We start from the raw sequence: 15,811 nt of genomic DNA, 5'->3' as shown, positions 1-15,811 counted from the left end.
AGGGAGAGAGAGGGTGTCACATACAGACCCCCTCCTCCGGCAGCAGCGAGAGAGAGGCTGGTAGACACTCTGCACTCGCCTCCACATTTTCAATCTTCTTCAGCACTTTAATCAGCGCGGTTGTTGAGAAATAGCATCGACTGTGGGACCCATCTCTAAGCTTCTCGGCCTCGAGGTCATTCGCCTCCTGGAACCTTCTCAGAGACAGCAAAGTGCCAGATTGCTCAAAGACCCCGAAAACACACCATCAAGCCATTGAACACAGGCTCCAACAGCAGCAGAACTGCATTTAAAAGAAAAAGGGAGACCTAAAACAAGTGGGAGAAACCATTTTGTAGAACATCCGGAGGACGTTGCCCATGTTTGCTGGCAGCAACGATGTTTTTTATTTTCCATTCAACCGTACACAGCCGAACGAAACATCGTTCCTCTGGGGCCAAGATGCAAAACACTGTACAGTATAGTCACACACAGCACACATACAGTCATGAAATAAAATTAGCACAAGTCCCTGAGTGGTATTTAGAATGCAGTTAAATGCAATTTTGTTTTTAACTATTAATCTTTTAACTCACTATTTCTGATTGGGTATGTATCATTGGTAACGTCCATCTGTCCATCATGGAAGCTGCTTCACTTTCTTTTTCACTGAATTGGAGTGTCTGTCAACAGGCAATAAATGTCCCTGGCTTGCTGTAGCTTATACTTCAAACAAATTCATGCATTTCTTTTAATGTTACTGCAATATAATTTGTAATTCTCCCCATAAATGTTACCTATGTTCCTGCTCCTTAAAAGCATTTTTAAATTTTGCTTTTTTGTATTTCTTGGCATACAGAAATCAAATTATCCTGTAAGCCACATTTTCATTAATGATTTACCTTATTGAAGTCAAACTAACATATTGGTGATTCATAATGAATATTTGCCATCAGCATTTTAAACTCTGCTGGTTTTATTTCAGATTCTTTAAATAATTTTGACCCAGACTTTAGTTTTACATGATAATAAGGTCTGTAAAATCAAGGAGAATTAATCTTAAATCTGTGTGCATATTTCAGGCCAACCAACGATTCCTGACTGTTGACCTTCATGACGTGCTTTTCCTTGATGGTCAGACTACTTCACATCCAATATCCCAGGAAATTATTCAAGCCACAGACATATTCAAAGTTTTTGACTGGATTGCATACAAGAAGGTGCTGTGACTATTTAACTATGAGAAGGATACTTAAGCAGTTTTAATGAAATAAGGGATTAATTTCTCATATTAAGCTGAAATTGTTTAAGCATATCTTGCTTTCAATGAATCGGAATCAGGTTTAATAACTCTGGCATATGTTGTGAAATTTATTAAATTTGCGGCAGTAGAACAATGCAAAACAATAAATGTAGAAAAACACAGAATTACAGTAATTATATATATGTATATTAAATAGTTAAAATAAGTGATGCAAAATCAGAAATTAGAAAAAAGTATCGAGGTAGTGTTCAGGGGTTCCATGTCCATTTAGAAATCAGGTGGCAGAGGGGAAGAAGCTGTTCCTGAATCGTTGAGTGTGTGCCTTCAGGCTCCAGTACCTCTTTCCTGATGGTAACAAGGAGAAGAGGACATGTCCTGGGTGATGGGGATCCTTAACAACGGGTGCTGCCTTCCTGAGGCACTGCTCCTCGATACTGTGACGGCTAGTACAAATGATGAGCTGACTAATTTTACTAGTTTCTGCAACTAACCTTGATTCTGTGCAGTAGACCCCCTTCCACCCTGCCATATCAGACAGTGTTGCAGTTTGTCAGAATGCACTCCACAGTACATCTATAGAAGTTTTTGAGTGTTTTAGTGACAAACCAAATAACCTTAAACTCCTAATGAAATACAGCCACTGTCTTGCCTTCTGTATTGCTGCACCAATATATTGCGACCAGATTAGGTCTTCAGAGATATTGATACTCGGGAACTTGATCTTGCTCACTCTCTCCACTTCCGATCCCTCTACGAGGATTGGTTTGAGTTCCCTCGTCTTATCCTTTCTGAAGTCCACATTCAGCTCTTGGGTCTTACCAACTTTGAGTGCAGGTTGTGGCTACAACACCACTCAACTAGCTGATATATCTCGCTCCTGTACGCCCTTTCGTCGCCATCTGAGATTCTGCCAACAATGGTTGTATAATCAGCAAACTTGTAGATGGCATTTGAGCTACGCCTTGCCACACAGTCATTGCTGTAGAGAGAGTAGAGCAGCAGGCTAAGCACACTTCGCTGTGGTATGTCAGTGTGGATTGTCAGTGAGGTGGGGATGTTATTTCCAATCCTCACAGATTGTGGTCTTCCAATTAGGAAGCTGAGGATCCAGTTGCCAAGGGAGGTATGGAGGCCAAGTTTCTGTAACTTTTCAATCAGAACTGTAGAGATGATGGTGTTAAAATATGAACTATGGTCAATAAACAGCATCCTGGCATAAGTACTTGCATTGTCCAGATGATTCAAGGCCACGTGGAGACCCATTGAGATTGCATCTACTGTAGACCTATTGTGGCGAAAGGCAAATTGAAGAGGGTCCAGGTCCTTACTGAGACAGATGTTGATTCTAGCGGAGACCAACCTCTCAAAGCTTTTCATCACCTAAAACCACTCTAGTAAACCGTAATGGGAATCAACAGGTTAAAATATATTTAGGAAACCTGCATCAAACCTGCTGCACTGTTGACTTGTATCCAAATCAGAAAATTGACGAGCATTTATAGCAGTTTTTTTGGGGAAGAAAGTGAAATTTTAGCCTTTATGCAAGGGTGGGGAATTGGAAATACTAGAACAATACAGGGCTTTCTGGAGTACTGTTTGGTCTCTTTATTTGTGAGATGATTTTCTTGGTTTGAAGACAGTGCAGTAGGTATTCACTTGATTGATTTCTCAGATAAGGTTTGGGTCTGTGAAAGACTGAACAGTGAGGGCTGTTTCTGTCTGGATTTCAGAAGAATGAAAGATGATTTCATTGTAACTGATAACAGATTCTGAGGTAATTTGATTGGCTGGATGATGTGATGCTGTTTCCCTGGCTGAGGAGATCTAAATCTGGTGGGGGAGGGTGGTTGGTCTCAGACTATGAGTTATTTGAAATGATGAGGCATTTCTCCTCTAAAGGTTTTGAAGTTCTGAAGTTCTTTACTGTGGAGAGCTGAAGATTTTTAAGCCATTAAGTATTTATAAAGATTTTAGACTATGGAAGAATGAAGAATATTGGGAATTGGACAAGAAAGAATTGAGACCAAAGTGTTGATATATTGAATGGTGAAGGAGCTTTGAGGGGTTGCATGACCTGCTGTTCCTCAAGTTATGATCTTATTACATTATGGCAAATTAGAAATGAGGCAGGGCAAGTGGAGTGGCCATCGTGGGAGTGGGCCAGTGTTAGAGTGGCTTTGGCTTATCAGGCTTCAGTGAAGTACATTTCTTCTTTATTTTTCAGGGCACTGTGAGTGCAGTAAGAATGGCTCCAAGGGCTGTGTTTTGTTCTGTGTGTGAGATGTGGGGATTCTGCGAGACCTACAACCTCCCAGATAACCACATCTGCAACAGGTGCACCTCAGAGAACATTAGGGAACTGGAGATGCAGCTTAACAACCTTTGGTTTATAGGGAAGAAGTGATATTTAGGAGCTACAGGGAGGTAGTCACTCCTAGGTTGCAGGAGGCATGTAACTGGGTGACTCAAGAGAAGGAAGGAAAATGGGAAGCTAGTGCAGAGTACCACTGTGGCCCTTCCCCTCAATAACAAGAATACCACTTTGGATACTGTTGAAGGCGAATACTGACTGGGGCAGCTACTGGCTCTCTGGCACCGAGTCTAGCGCTGTGGCTCAGAAGAGAAGAGAGGTGAAGAAGACTGCAGTAATGATAGGAGATTCCGTGGTGGAATAGAGACGAGATTTGTAGATGTGATAGAGATACCTGGATGGGATGTTGCCTCCCTTGTGTCAGGGTCAGAGATGTCTTGGATCGGGTCCATGGCATTCTAAATGAGGAAGATGAGCAGGCAGAAGATTTGGTACATATCAACACCAATGACATAGGCAGGAAAGATGAGAAGGTTCTGAAGAGAGATTTTGGGGAGTTGGGTAGAAAGCTGAAAACCAGGATCTCTAGAGTAGTAATCTCTGGATTGCTGCTCACACCATGTGTCAGTGAGGGTAAGAATAGGATGATTTGGCAGATGATGTGGCTGAGTAACTAGTGCAGAGGGCAGGGTTTCAGATTTCTGGATCATTGGGATCTCTTCTGGGAAAGGTATGATCTGTATAAAAGGAACAGGTTATACCTGAATCCAAGGCAGACCAATGTCCTTGTAGACAGGTTTGCTAGAGCTGCTGGGGAGGGTTTAAACTAATTTTGCAGAGATGGGAACCGGAGTGATAGGGCTGAGGATGCTGCAGTTGGTTTATAAACAGAGACAATGTGTAGTGAGATTGTCAGCAAGGAGAGTCTGATGACAGGTCAAAATTGCAGTCTATGGGATACTGAAGATGTTATATTTGAATGTGTGTACTATGTGGAATAGGGTAGATGAACTTGTTACACAATAACAGATTGGCATGTATGATGCTGTGGGCATCACTGAGTCATGGGTGAAAGAATATTATGGCAGAGAGCTTAACATCCAAGGATACACATTGTATTGAAAGGGCAGGCAGGTAGGCAGAAGGGGTGGGGTGGCTCTGTTGATTAAAAAATGAAAACAAATCCTTAGAAAGAGATAACTTAGGTTCAGAAGATGTAGAATTGTTGTGGGTAGATCTAAGAAACTTGAAGAGTAAAAAGTCTGTGATGGGAGTTAAGTACAGACCTCTGAACATCAGCAAAGATGTGGTCTATAAATTACAACAGAAGGTAGAAAATACATGTCAAAAGGGCAATGCTACAATAGTCATGGGGCATTTCAATATACAGGTAGATTGGGAAAATCTGGTTGGTGCTGGGTCCTAAGAGGGGGATTTCTAGAATACTTACAAGATGGCTTTTTAGAGAAGCTTGTGGTTGAGCTCAATATGGGATCAGCTATTCCAGACTGGGTATTGTGTAATGAACTAGAATTGATTAGAGAGCTTAAGATAAAGGAACCCTTAGGGGAAAGTGATCATAATATGATAGAATTCACCCTATAATTTGAGAAGTATAAACTAAAGTCAGGTGTATCAATATTACAGTGGAGTAAAGGGAAATACAAGGCATGAACTTGCCAAAATTGATTCAAAGGAAACACTAGCAGTGATGATGGCAGAACAGTAGTGGCTGGGATTTCTGGGAGCAATTCAGAAGGCAGAGCATAGATATATCCCAGAAGAGGAATTATTCTAAAGGCAGGATGATGCAACTGTGTCAGATGAGAGAAGTGAAAGCCAAAGAGAGGGCATATAACAGAGAAAAAATCAGTGGAAAGTTAGAGGATTGGAAGGCTCTTCAAAATCAATAAGAGACAATTAAAAAGTCATAACGAAGGAAAATATGGAATATGAAGGTAAGCTAGCCATTAATATTAAAGAGGATACTGAAAGTCTCCAGATTTATGAAGTAAAAGAGAGATGACAGTGGATATTGGACCGCTGGAAAATGAGCTGGAGGAGGTAGTAATGGGGGAATGTAAATGGCAGATGAATTGAATAAGTATTTTGTATCAGTCTTCACTATGGAAGACTGCCATATGGCAGTATGCCAGATGTTTGAGAGTGTCAGGGGGGCAGAAGTGAGTGGTTGCCATTACTAGGGAGAAGGTGCTTGGGAAAGTGAAAGGTCTGAAAGTAGGTAAGTCACCTGGGCCAGATGGTATACACCTCAGGGTTCTGATAGAGGTGGCTTCAAAGATTGTGGAGGCATTAGCAATGATCCTTCAAGAATCACCAGATTCTGGAATATTGCAAACGTTACTCCATAGAGAAGCAGAAAGGAAATTAGGGGCCAGTTAGTCTGACTTCATTAGTTGGGAAAATGTTGAAGTCAATTGCTAAAGATGTGGTTTTGGTGAACCAGGAACCACAATGGGGTCCACCAGCTCCCACATCATGCAGCTACAGCACATTGCCTAATCCTGCACCATCCTTACTTTATTTAATTAGCTGTAGTTTAGTGACTTTCTATTCAACTACTACAAAAGCCTTACCTGCTACTTACCTGTGCCTTCTTGCCAAAGCCTCAACTCCTCACTCCTACACTGGTCCACTCACACAGTGGCTGCTCTGCTTTGACCCTGCTTTATTTTTATTCAAATGAATCGTGAATCGACGGGTCCACTGCTAATGTGCCGAGCCCTGCAAAATGCTCCTTTTTTAAACTCTTCTCCCCGACCTTTGCAAGACTCTCTCTGCAAATCGATTGGTCCGCCGCTAATGCTAGGATATTTTCTATGATGGGGGAGTCTAAGACCAGAGGACACAGCCTCTGAGAAGAGGGATGTAAATTTAGAATGAAGATGAGGAATTTCTTCAGCCAAAGGTTGGTAAATTTGTGGAATTCGTTGCAACAGACGGCTGTGGAGGCCAAGTCATTGGGTATATTTAAGGCAGAGGCTGATAGATTCTTGAATAGTCAGGGCATGAAGAAATATGTGGAGAAGGCAGGAGAATGGGACTGAGAGGGAAATGAATCAGCCATGATCAATGGGCCGAATAGCCTAATTATGTTCCAATATCTTATGGTAATGTTGCAGTTTCATATACAATACCGTAATGTAAACAGAAAAGATTCTGAAGATGCTCACAATCTTAAGCAACGCACACAAACTGCTGGAAGTGAGGCAACATCGGTGGAGGGGAATAGGTTTTGGGCTGAGACTCTTTATCAGGTCTGGAAAAGAAGAACGCAGAAGCCAGAACAAGAAGGTGGGGAAAGAGGAAGGAGTACAAGGTGATAGGTAAGAGCAGGTGAAGGGGAAGGTGGGTGTAGGGCAGGAGGAATGAAGTAAGAAGCTGGGAGGGAATAGGTGGAAGAGGTAAAGGGCTGAAGGAATATGATAGAATAGTGGACCATGGACGATGGGAAAGGAGAGGTGGGACCAGAGGGAGGTGATGGGCATGTGAGGAGAGGAGTAGTGAGAGGGTAACCAGAATAGGGATTAGAGAAAGAACAAAGGGGGGGAGGGGTGAACGCAGCTTTACAAAACTGGGTAGACTATATTCAAAGTATTGTGTTCAGTTCTGGTTGCCTCATTATAGGTTGGATGTGGAAGCTTTAGGGAGGGTGCAGAGGAGATTCACAAAGCTGCTGCCTGGATTACAGAGCATGTCTTACAACGAAAGGTTGAGCAAACCCGGGGCAGCAATAGACAATAGGTGCAGGAGTAGGCCATTCGCCATTCACTGTGATCATGGCTGATCATCCACAATCAATACCCCATTCCTGCCTTCTCCCCATATCCCTTGACTCCGCTATCTTTAAGAGCTCTATCTAACTCAAAGTATCCAGAGAATTGGCCTCCACTGCCTTCTGAGGCAGAGCATTCCATTGATCCACAACTCTCTGGGTGAAAAAGTTTGTCCTGAACTCCATTCTAAATGGCCTACCCCCTGTGGCCTCTGGTTCTGGACTCCCCCAACATCGGGAACATGTTTCCTGCCTCTAGTGTGTCCAATCGCTTAATAATCTTATATGTTTCAATCAGATCCCCTCTCATCTTTCTAAATTCCTGTGTATAGAAGCCCAGTTGCTCCAATCTTTCAACATATGACAGTCCTGCCACCCCGGGAATCAACCTTGTGAACCTACGCTACACTCCCTCAATAGCAAGAATGTCCTTCCTCAAATTTGGAGACCAAAACTGAACACAATACTCCAGGTGTGGTCTCACCAGGGCCCTGAACAACTGCAGAAGGACCTCTTTGCTCCTATACTCAACTCCCCTTGTTATGAAGGCCAACATGCCATTAGCTTTCTTCACTGCCTGCTGTTACCTGCATGCTTACTTTCAGCAATGGCCAATACCAGAAGATATCTGTTTAAGGTGAGTAGAGGAAAATTTAAGGGCAATGTCAGAGAGATATTTTTATAGACAGAGAGTGGGGTGGGTGCTGGGAATGGATTAATAGAGATGGTGGCTGAGGCTGATAGAATAGGGAATTTTGAGAGGCTCTTGGGTAGGCACAGCGATCTAAGAAAAATGGAGCATTATGGACTGTGTAGGTGAGAAGGGTTAGATTGATTGTGGAGTAGGTTTATATAAATCAGCAGGACATCATGCGTTGAAGGCCTGAACCATGCAGCGTTGTTCAATGTTCTGTGTTCCTGTGCTGGTTGTCCAAGATACCCGACGATGATGAGAGAGCTGTGTGGGAGAGTTTTTAAAGTGGAAGAGCTGTTGCACTGGGGCAGTTCCAGTCTCTCAGCCTCAGAGGTCTGACTCTAGTGGCACGAGCAAGTGTCACAACATGGGGTCTTTCTTGGCTACAGTGGATGACCATGGCTACTTCTGTGCCTTGTCAAGATGTTTGCTCTACGTGGAGCATTGCAAAACTGGTTTCCTGGCCATTGGCTCTCACTACTGATCTCATCTGACCAGTATGCCAGAGCTGATTTCATATGCTAGGACAGGCATATCCCTGTTTCAATGTGGCTGTAGTCGCATGCAAACAGCTTCTTGGGGCCACAAGTGAGAGCTGAATGTCTGGTGGGGACCAAAGGTGATACCATGTAATGCCGTGGGCTTGTAGCTTGTTGAACAGCCTCATGCGTGCCACCTTCTGAAAATCCAAGTACACACCATCAACCGATTCTCCTTTGTCAATCCTGCTTGTTATTTCTTCAAGGAATTCCAACAGATTTGTCAGTCAAGATTTTCCCTTGATGAAACCATGCTGACTATGGCTATTTTATCATGTGCTTCCAAGTACCCTGGGACTTCATCCGTAATAATCGACTCCAACATTTTCCCAACCACTGAGGTCAGACTCACTGGCCGATAGTTTTCTTTCTTCTGCTTCTTTGCTTTCTTGAAGAGTGGAGTGACAGTTGCAATTTTCCAGTCTTCCGGAACCATTTCAGGATCTAGTGATTCTTGAAAGATCATTACTAATGCTTCAACGATCTCTTCAGCCACCTCTTTCAGAACCCTGGGGTGTACACCATCTGGTCCCGGTGACTTATCTACCTTCAGACCGATCACTTTCCCAATAACTTTCTCTCTAGTTCTGGTAACTTCACACACTTCATGCCCCCGACACCTGGAACTTCCACCATTCTGCTAGTGTCTTCCACAGTAAAAACAGACGCAAAATACTTATTCAGTTCCTTCGCCATATCCATGTCCCTTATTACTACCTCTCCGGCATCTACCCTTGCACTGAGTTTTGGCTCTTTGGCCAATAAAGTAAGATGGCCTGAATACTTTCTTAACTGTCTTATCTATGTGTTTGGATATCTGCATACATGCTCACTGAATTTCTTTGTTTGGGTCTGCATCTCTCAGTAAGTTATCACTAACTGTGTAATCACTTGCAAATGCACAATCTTACATTCCTCCAGCTGGAATTATATTTTGGCCAATTTCTGGAGTCCAGCTGCTTTTTGAGTGCACTGTCAACTCCGACTAAATCATTGACATATGCCACGGTTCCATTACTGTGCCTATGTGGAACACATCAAGTGTGGGAGACTCATTCATCCTTAGTCCTACCTCCTCAAACAAAGACAATCAAGCTCGTCAGACATGATCTTCTGCTAACAAGCCCACGTAAACTGTCCTGGAATCTGTGCATTCCCAAATAATAATTTATTCTCTTCCTCAAACTTTTACTAAGAGTTTGCCCATCACTGATATTAGGTTGACTGACTGACAATATTTTGCTTGGGATGAAATTTTGCTTTAATTTGCTTTCAAATGTTTGACCTTCTGGTCCACTGCACCTGAGCCACGGTTGCCCACAGCTTAGTCCTGCGTCTGTAGAAGCCGTTGAAATACCTCAGTCGGTGGTCCAAGAATGAGTGCAACTCTGAACGAAAAGAAAATTATTGCATGAGACCAATTGCTGGTTTCTGTTAAGGTGTATAAATAGATAATAGATAACATAAACATGAGACTGTCTGCAGATGCTGGAAATCAACAGAAAATGCTGGGAGAACTCACCACTCACAGGGTGGAGGAGCAACACCTTGTATTCCATCTGGGTAACCACCAACCTGATGGCATGAACATTGATTTCTCCTTCCATTAAAAAAAAATTACTTCCCCTTCCCCTCTTTCTCTGTTCTCTACACTGGCCTTTTACCTCTTCTCATCTGCCTGTCATTTTCCCTTGGGTCCACTTCTCCTTTCCTTTCTCCTGTAGTCCACTCTGCTATTGGATTCCTTCTTCTCCACCCCTTTACTTTTCCCACCCACTTGGCTTCACCGATCATCTTCCAGCTAGCCTCCTTCCTTCCTCCCCCCCCCCCCCCCACCTTTTTATTCTGGAGTCTTTCCCCCTCCTTCTCATTCTTGAAGAAGGGTCTCGGCCTGAAAAATCAAACGTTTATTAACTTCTGTCAATGCTGCCTGACCTACTGAGTTCCTCCAGCAATTTATATGAGTGGCTAATCGATAATGTGTTTATAAAAATATTATTTTTATTTTAATTCTTAGGGTGCTGCCTTGATTCGGATGCTGGTTAATTTCATGGGAGAGAATGCATTTCAAAAGGGATTACAGGTGGGTGAATATTATGAAAAGAAACTAACTTTTACAGGACTATATATGAGCATTTTCAAATGTGGTTCTGCTCATTTTGACAAGTTTCACAAGTACAGCAGGATCTCAGGATCCAAATGCTCACCAAAGTTTCGTGAGTATTTGCAATGCACATAATTGAAGGTTTTGTCTTTTTTAAGGACTTCGTTTCAAGGAGTGTATATTTTGGAAAAAAATTACAGTATCTATATTTGTTGCACATAATTCTGTCCTGTATGCTTTTAGTATTAGAGGGCAAATCCTGTCAAAAGATAAAACTACTAACAGGCACAAGAGCATGTTATATTAAAGGACATAGGTCCAGTTGACAGTGCAGTTGATTCATTGCCATTTGTGAATGTTTATTTATTTATTGATTTAAAGATTTCTTCTGCTCTGTGGATGTCTGTGAAGAGTAAGAGTTTTAAGTAGTATACTCTATGCATTAAATGGAACCATTGAACATAGAGCACGGAATAGGCCCCTCCAGCCCTTCGAGATGCACTGCTCAGCAATCCTCTGATTTAATCCTAGCCTAATCATGGGACAATTTACAATGACCAATTAACCTATCAACTAGTACATCTTTGGACTGCGGGAGGAAACCAGAGCACCTCAAAATTCAAAGTTCAATGTAAAATTTATTATCAGAGTACATACATGTCACCACATACAACCCTGAGGTACTTTTTCTGTGGGCATACTTAGCAAATCTATAGAACAGTAACTGTAACCTGTAAACATCAGTAACTGTTAACTGTAAACAAACTATGCAAATGCAGATATAAATGAAGAGCAATAAATAATTAGCATGAAATAACAAGGTAAGAGTCCTTAAGTGAGTGTAGTTATCCCCTTTTCTTCAAGAGCCTGATGGTTGAGGGCTAGTAACCGTTCTTAAACCTGGTGGTGTGAGACCTGAGGCTCTTGTACCTTCTACCTGATAGCAGCAGTGAGAAAACAGCATGGCCTGGGTGATGAGGATCTTTGATGATGGATGCTGCTTTTCTATGGCAATGTTTCACGTAGATGTGCTCAATGGTTGGGAGGGTTTTATCCCTGATGTACTGGGCTGAATCCACTACCTTTTGTAGGATTTTCTGTTCAGAGGCATTAGTGTTCCCACACCAGGCTGTGATGCAGCCGGTCAGCACATTTTCCACCACACGTCTGTAAAAGTTTCACAACTTTTTTGATGATATGCCAATCCTCCTCAGACTCCTGAGGAAATGGAAGGGCTGTTGTGTTCTGTTTGCAATAATATTTATATGATGGGTCCAGGTGACGTCCTTTGGAATAGTGACACCCAGGAATTTAAAGTTACTGACCCTTTCTACCTCTGTTCCTCTGATGATTATTGGCTCATGGACTTCTCGTTTCCTCTCTTGGAATCTACAATCAGTTCCTCAGTCTTATTGTCATTGAGTGAGAGGTTGTTGTTATTACACCACTCAGCCAAGTTTTCAATCTCCCTCTGTATGCTGATTCATCACCCCCTTTGGTACAGCCCACAACAGTGGTGTCATCAGCAAACTTAGCCATACAGTCATGGGTGTAAAGCGAGTAGAGCAGGGAGCTATGTACACAGTCCTGTGGTGCTCGTGTGCTGATGGAGATTGTGGAGGAGATGTTTTTGCCAATCCAATTGGACTGGGATCTACAAGTGAGGAAATCCAGGATCCAATTGCACAAGGGGGTATTGAGGCCCAGGTCTTGTGGTTAACTGATTAGTTTTGAGGGGTTGATGGTGTTAAATGTGAGCTGTAACCCTGGGGGAAACCAGCGAGGTCGTGGAAGAACGTGTAATTTCTTACAGGCAGTGGTGGTCACCTGTACTGTCAAGTGTTGTGCTAACTAACCGCTATGGTACTATGTCACCCCACTTCACGCAGTATGATAAAAGCTAACAGAGTGTGATACAGTTTGTATTCTACACATGGACATGTTTGTCTGGTTTCTCCATTTCATTTTTGTGCCTTTATACTTCTGTTGGAAATTTTTATGGGATTTCCATGATTTATTTTATTTGTTATAATGTAGCATTCTAAGTGGCAATCTATTTGTTATTTCAGGAAAGTTGGTGCAAGTTTGTAGAATCCACCATGTACGTACAGTGTTTTGGCATGCCAGTGTGTTCACACAAATCAAAGTGAACAGTTGGGTATACTTTGACAACTCTTGGGTCTATTATGAGTGGAAATATGTTATTTAAACTGTTAAATCTTTAGCACTAATAGTCCTCTAGTAGATGTGGATCAGTGCGAATGATGGTGAAGCAGCTTTTTCAGGTGTTTAGAATTTTGGCTCACTGAATAAAATAATTTTAGGGTTGATCACAAGATAGAGTTATAGAGTCATAGAAAAGTACAGCACAGAAACAGGCCCTTTGGCCCATCTAGTCTCTGCTGAACAATTTAAACTTCCTAGTGACATCGACCTGCACCATCCATACCCCTACCATCCATGTACCTATCCAAACTTCTCTTAAACTTTGAAAACAAGGTTGCATACACCACTTGCCCTGGCAGCTTGTTTCACAGTCTCACCACTGTCTGAGTGAAGAAGTTAGCCCTCATGTTCCCCTTAAGTACTTCACCTGTAACCCTCAGGTTCAGCCAGCGGTGTTAGTCTAGGGTAGACAGTCTCTGGCCCCATCTAACATGTGAAATCTGAGGTGCAAAACCTCTTGTTTGTGTGGACCCTGTGTGATGTTGTTCCTCTGTTACAAGTCAGTACCATGAAATAACATAGTATGCCATATGCAATTAAATAATTTAGCTTTATAATTCTTAATTTGACTGGAGGGTTAGTAAAGAAACAAAAAGAAAAGGGCCCGTTTTAATGAAACAGTCTAATGTGCACGTTGGAACTCACGGTTTCCTGTCCATTAGTCCTCCATCAAATTCCCCGGGTGTCGTCGACCATTCCAAGTCCACTCCGTCCTGCCAGTCTACGACCTCTCCGTTCTGGCATTTTCTCTCTCCATCTTCCGCCGAACAAAAGACCTGGAACAATTCGCTCTCAGGCACACAAAAGAAAAAAGCACTCCCCTCATTGGACGGCCCTCATTCCAAAGCCCCCGCCATCTCTAGTCATAACCGAAACACTGCTGCTACAGAACATCCATTCCGTAGCAGTGAAACCTTTCCCAGGGCATTACACTCTCTCCCCACCCCACCAAATTTAGTCATGTCCTCATGACTTTGAGAAAATTTGTCAACCTTTCCTGCAAAACACAAAGTCCAACCTAGGTGTAAAAGGCAGTGACATAGCTCCCCAAAGTGGTAGGGGCCACACTCTGTTCTCTTACTAAGTGTTGGCTGCAGATCGGGCTCTGGGTCAACCTGCACCTCATGTCCCAGAGGCAGAAGGTGGTTCCGGTGGGAATATTGACAGGCCCATTCCCATCCTCTGGTTTCACCCGAAAAGCTGGTACATTTAACCTCTGACTCCCCACTACATAGGGCATAGCCGCCCTGTGGTCAACCAACTTATACTTCCAAGGTAGCCCAAATTCCTTATGAGGCCTCAGTCTCCCGGCATGAGTTGGGAGAACTTAATCTTTTGATCATACCTCCCTTTATCTCCTTCATTCTGCTTGGCAGCTGCAACCCCAGCTAATTCGTAAGCCTTTTTTCAGCTTCCTTCTCATATCAGACACATACTTCAGATAAGTCTTTTAGTGGTAGTTCATCCTTATCAGTCCCAAAACGAAGGTCGGTGGGCAACCTCGCCTCACGCCCAAACATCGGATAATATGGTGAGTACCTGGTAGCTTCATTTCGGCTACAGTTGTAGCAGTGGACCAGATGACCAGCATGTTGACTCCACCTGCTCTTCTTGCTGATCTCCAGACCGAACTAAAACAAAGTATGTGCCCGCCATTTTATCAAATCTCCACCCCACAATCATAACTTTGCCTGCAGCTTTAACAGTGCTTAAAAGTTGAATTAACAATTCATTAGGAGTATGAAAATCTACCGCACTTAACACGTACACATTAGTTACTGGTAACGCCCGTGAATACACACTACCGCTCCATCCCGGCAGCATCCATACTAACACACACTTAAACACACAACCCACTGGTTCAGTGCTCAGGGCAATCACACAGCATCCAATAAAATCAATCCCGGATGAGCCCTCACATTTGTAACCCTCAAGTTTGTTTGGCAGTGTTAGTCTAGGGAAGATGGTCTCTGGCCCCGCCTAACATGTGAAATCTGAGGTGCAAAACCTCTTCTTTGTGTGGATGCTGCATGATGTGTTCCCCCTTACAAATCAGTACCACAAAATAACAGACAGTACGCCATATGCAATTAAACAATTTAGCTTTATAATTCTTAATTTGACTGGAGGGTTAGTAAAGAAAACAAAAAGAAAAGGACCCGTTAAAAACAGTCTAATGTGCACGTTGGAGCTTGCAGTTTCCCGTCCATTAGTCCTCCATCAATTTCCCCCGGGTGTTGTCGACTCCTGGCCCCATTCCAAGTCCACTCCGTCCTGCCAGTCTACGACCTCTCTGTTCTGGCATCTTCTCTTTCCAACTTTTGCCGAACAAAAGACAAAACAATTCGCTCTCGAGCACACAATAAGAAAAAAACACTCCCTTCATTGGACTGCCTGCATTCCAAAGCCCCTGTTATCTCTAGTCATAACTGAAACACTACTGCTACAGAACAACCACATTAGCAGTGAAACTTTTCCCGGGGCATTACACACCTTTCACCCTTAACACATGACCTCTGGTTGTAGTTCTACCCAACGTTAGTGGAAAAAAACGTGCTTGCATTTACCCTATCTATATCCCTCATAATTTTCAATCTTCTCTCAGCCTTCTATGTTTCAAGGAATAAAGTCAATCTTTCCTTATAACTCATCATATAAATATTATTGCAATCTTTAAACCTTATTTCCATCTGTCCTATAAATAGATGACCAAAACTGCACACAATACTCCAAGTCAGGCTTCTCTATCATCTTATACAATTTGGACATAATATCCCACCTCCTGTACTCAATACATTGAATATGTTGCCATATTCAGTCTGAAATCCATCAATCAGATGGCAGAATTGTCAGTATTAAATGACTTAGAATCTCCAACCCTTCTTCAATCCCTGAGCT

General features: G+C 42.7%; 1 protein-coding gene across 3 annotated transcripts in view; it reads left to right on the top strand.

Moving 5' to 3' along the window:
- The window catches only part of LOC140734934 (thyrotropin-releasing hormone-degrading ectoenzyme-like), a 166,363-nt gene that overhangs the window by 87,213 nt on the left and 63,339 nt on the right, over positions 1-15,811 (top strand). For 2 of the 3 annotated variants that reach the window (XM_073059650.1, XM_073059651.1), the window contains exons 7-8: positions 1,062-1,199; positions 10,601-10,666. In XM_073059650.1, the coding sequence (XP_072915751.1) occupies positions 1,062-1,199; positions 10,601-10,666 (204 nt within the window). The remainder of the gene's footprint in view (positions 1-1,061; positions 1,200-10,600; positions 10,667-15,811) is intronic. The other variant, XM_073059653.1, reaches the window with a different exon arrangement.

The sequence above is a fragment of the Hemitrygon akajei genome, chromosome 10, assembly GCF_048418815.1.
Source record: "Hemitrygon akajei chromosome 10, sHemAka1.3, whole genome shotgun sequence".
NCBI lineage: Eukaryota > Metazoa > Chordata > Chondrichthyes > Myliobatiformes > Dasyatidae > Hemitrygon > Hemitrygon akajei.
This window is presented reverse-complemented; position numbering and strand designations above follow the sequence as displayed.